Genomic DNA, 2,967 nt, shown 5'->3' with positions numbered 1-2,967 from the left:
GCCGGCACCTTCAGAAATGCGAGGACCGGGCGCAGGAGCAGCCGCTGCAGGTGGGGGCCACGAGGTGCCATGGGGTGACATGCTGTGGGGTGCCGTGCCGTGGGGTGTCACGCTGTTCTGTGCCATGCCGTGGGGTGCTGTGCCATGCTGGGATGCGTCACGCTGCCATGCCACGCTGTGCCGCGCTGCGCTGTGCAGAGCTGTGCAGAGTGCTGTGCCGCTGTGCCGCGCGCTGTGCCGCGCTGTGCTGTGCCGTACCGCACTGTGCCATGCCGTGCCCCGTGCTGTGCCCTGTGCCTTGCCCTGGTGCCGCGCTGTGCCGTGCCCCGTGCCGTGCCCCGTGCCGTGCCGGGCCATGTGCCGGGGGCTGCGCTGTGCTGGGATGACACGTGCCGTACCCCACGTCGTGCCGTGCCACGCATGGTTGGGCTGTGCTGCAGCGTGCGCTGCGCTGGGAGCTGCTGTGCTGCGCTGTGCCGTGCCATGTTGCACCGTACTGTGCACTGTGCCGCGTTGCACCACCCCACGCTGTGCTGTGCACTGTGCTGCGCCGTGTTATTCCGTGCCATACTGTGTTCCTCCGTGTTGTGCCGTGTTATTCCGTGCCACACTGTGTTCCTCCGTGCTGTGCCGTGTTATTCCGTGCCACACTGTGTTCCTCCGTGCTGTGCCCTGTTGCTCTGTGCCGTGCTGTGCCATGCACCGTGCCGTGCTGTGTTGCACGGTGCCATGCCATGTTGCTTCATGCCATGCCGTGCCGTGCCCCGAGCCACACCGTGTTGTGCACCATGCTGAGCCGTGTTGCACCGCGTGTGTTGTGCCATGCCCCGCGCCACACCGTGTTGCTCTGTGCCACATCCTGTTGCCCCATGCCATGCCGTGCACTGCACCATGCCATGTTGCACCGTGCTGCGTTGCACTGTGCCGTGATGCACCACGTCGTACCACGCACCGTGACGTTCCATGCGCCGTGTCATGCCATGTTGCCCCGTGCCGTGTCCTGTTGCACCGTACCCCGTTGCACTGCACCACACCGTCCCACACGCCATGCGCCACGCCATGCCCCCTCGCCCCATGCCGTGCCGTGCCCGGTGCCACCTCCCCGTCCCCGTGTCCCTGTCCCCGCAGCGGCAGGCCTGGCTGCTGGAGCAGTTTCGCCTCCTCTACACCGTGGGCTACTCCCTCTCCCTGGTCGCCCTCCTCCTGGCGCTGCTGCTGCTCCTGCTTTTCAGGTACCTGCGCCGCAGCGCCGCGGGACCTCGCTGGCACCCCTGGGCGCTGCCACCCCACCCCTCCTCCCCACAGGCGCCTGCGCTGCACCCGCAACTTCATCCACGCCAACCTCTTCCTCTCCTTTGTGCTGCGGGCGGGCGCCATCCTGACGCGGGACGCGCTGCTGCAGCGGCGCCTACGCCCCGGCCCTGGGCACCCACTGCAGCTGCTGGGCCAGGAGGTGGGCACCCATGGTGGGGACACTCATGGGGGGTACCCAAGGGTGGGGGGCGATGGGCTGTGCTGGTGCCCTTGGGTCACCACGATGTTGGTGCCACCACGATGCTGGTGTCACTGCAACGTTCGTGCCACCGTGATGTTGGTGCTACCACGGTGTTGGTGCCACCACCCTGTTGGTACCACCACAATGATGGCATCACCACGATGTTGGCGCCACCATGATGCTGATGCCACCATAATAATGCTTGTGCGACCACAATGTTGGTGCTGCCACCATGCTGGTCTAACATGACGCTGTTGCCACCCCGATGCCGGTGCCTCCCCGACACTGGTGTCCCGGTGGTGGTGCGGGTGTCCCCGTGGCAGGCAGTGGCAGGGTGCCGGCTGGCCCAGGCTCTCACCCAGTACTGCGTGGGGGCCAACTATGGGTGGCTGTTGGCCGAGGGACTCTTCCTCCACAAGCTCCTGGTGTTGGCCGCCTTCTCCGGCGAGCGCTGCCTCCCTGCCTTCCTCCTCCTCGGCTGGGCTGAGCCCATCCCCGTGACCCTAAGTGTCCCCAAGTGTTCCCACGTGTCCCTAAGTGTCCCCATGTCCCCTCCCCAACCTTCTCCCCATCCCTCCAGGAGCCCCCGTGCTCTTCGTGGTGCCGTGGGTGGTGGTGAGGTACCTCTATGAGAATGAGGGGTGAGACTGCCAGACACGCCCCCCCCCCCCTTTTTGTCACCCCCAGGGGGACACTGTGATGTCCCCAACGGGGGACCCAGGTGTCGGGCTGACCCCCCCCCCCACTCCCCTCCCCCAGGTGTTGGGAGAGGAACGAGAAGGCTGCGGTGTGGTGGATCATCCGCTGTCCCATCCTGATGGCGGTGGCGGTGGGTGACACAGCAGGGGGGGGGGGCCATCCCAGGGCAGTGTCCGGCTCACCCCACTGCCCCAGGGGGTGTGTCACTGCCCGTGTGCCTGTGTCCCCCCAGGTGAACTTCGTGGTGTTCGTGCGCATTGTCCGCATCTTGGTGGCCAAAGTCCGAGCGCATCAGGTGTCCCGCGGGGACACCAGGGTCAGGTGGGGACAGGGGGATGTTGGGGACGGGCAGGGGGACGCCAATGACGTGGGGACACCAAGGGGGGTGTGTGTGGGACACGGGTTGCACACCCCATCCTTGTCCCCATCATGTCCCCACACTCTGTGCAATGTCCTTGTGCCCATCCCGGCCCTGTGCACGTCTCCATGTGCCCCCCCCATCCCTGCCACGTCCCCACGCGTGTCCTCATGCATGTCCCTGTCCCCACAGCACCCCGAGCGTGTCCCTGTGATGTCGCCAAGCGTGCCCCTGTTCCTGTGACATCCCCACCTGTGTCCCCACACACGTCCCCATCCCCGCGTTGCCACCAAATGCGTCCCCGCGGGTGTTCCCATCCCCATCCCTCCCCAGAGGTGTCCCTGTCCCCAAGTGTGTCCCTGGGGGGAGTCCCCAGGGGGGTTCCCCATCCCTGAGGGTGTCCCCAGGGGTGTCC

General features: G+C 66.7%; 1 protein-coding gene across 1 annotated transcript; it reads left to right on the top strand.

Annotated features, from left to right (window-relative positions):
• Positions 1-1,047: 1,047 nt before the first annotated feature.
• On the top strand, positions 1,048-2,515 carry LOC104295631 (gastric inhibitory polypeptide receptor-like; the record flags this gene model as incomplete). The annotated part of the gene is made up of 6 exons (XM_009895400.1): positions 1,048-1,232; positions 1,306-1,453; positions 1,819-1,977; positions 2,075-2,136; positions 2,255-2,324; positions 2,427-2,515. Coding segments are annotated over exons 1-6 (713 nt in total), but the record flags the coding sequence as incomplete, so codon positions are not given.
• Positions 2,516-2,967: the final 452 nt, after the last annotated feature.

This window comes from Charadrius vociferus, unplaced genomic scaffold (assembly GCF_000708025.1).
Source record: "Charadrius vociferus isolate BGI_N301 unplaced genomic scaffold, ASM70802v2 scaffold3841, whole genome shotgun sequence".
NCBI lineage: Eukaryota > Metazoa > Chordata > Aves > Charadriiformes > Charadriidae > Charadrius > Charadrius vociferus.
This window is presented reverse-complemented; position numbering and strand designations above follow the sequence as displayed.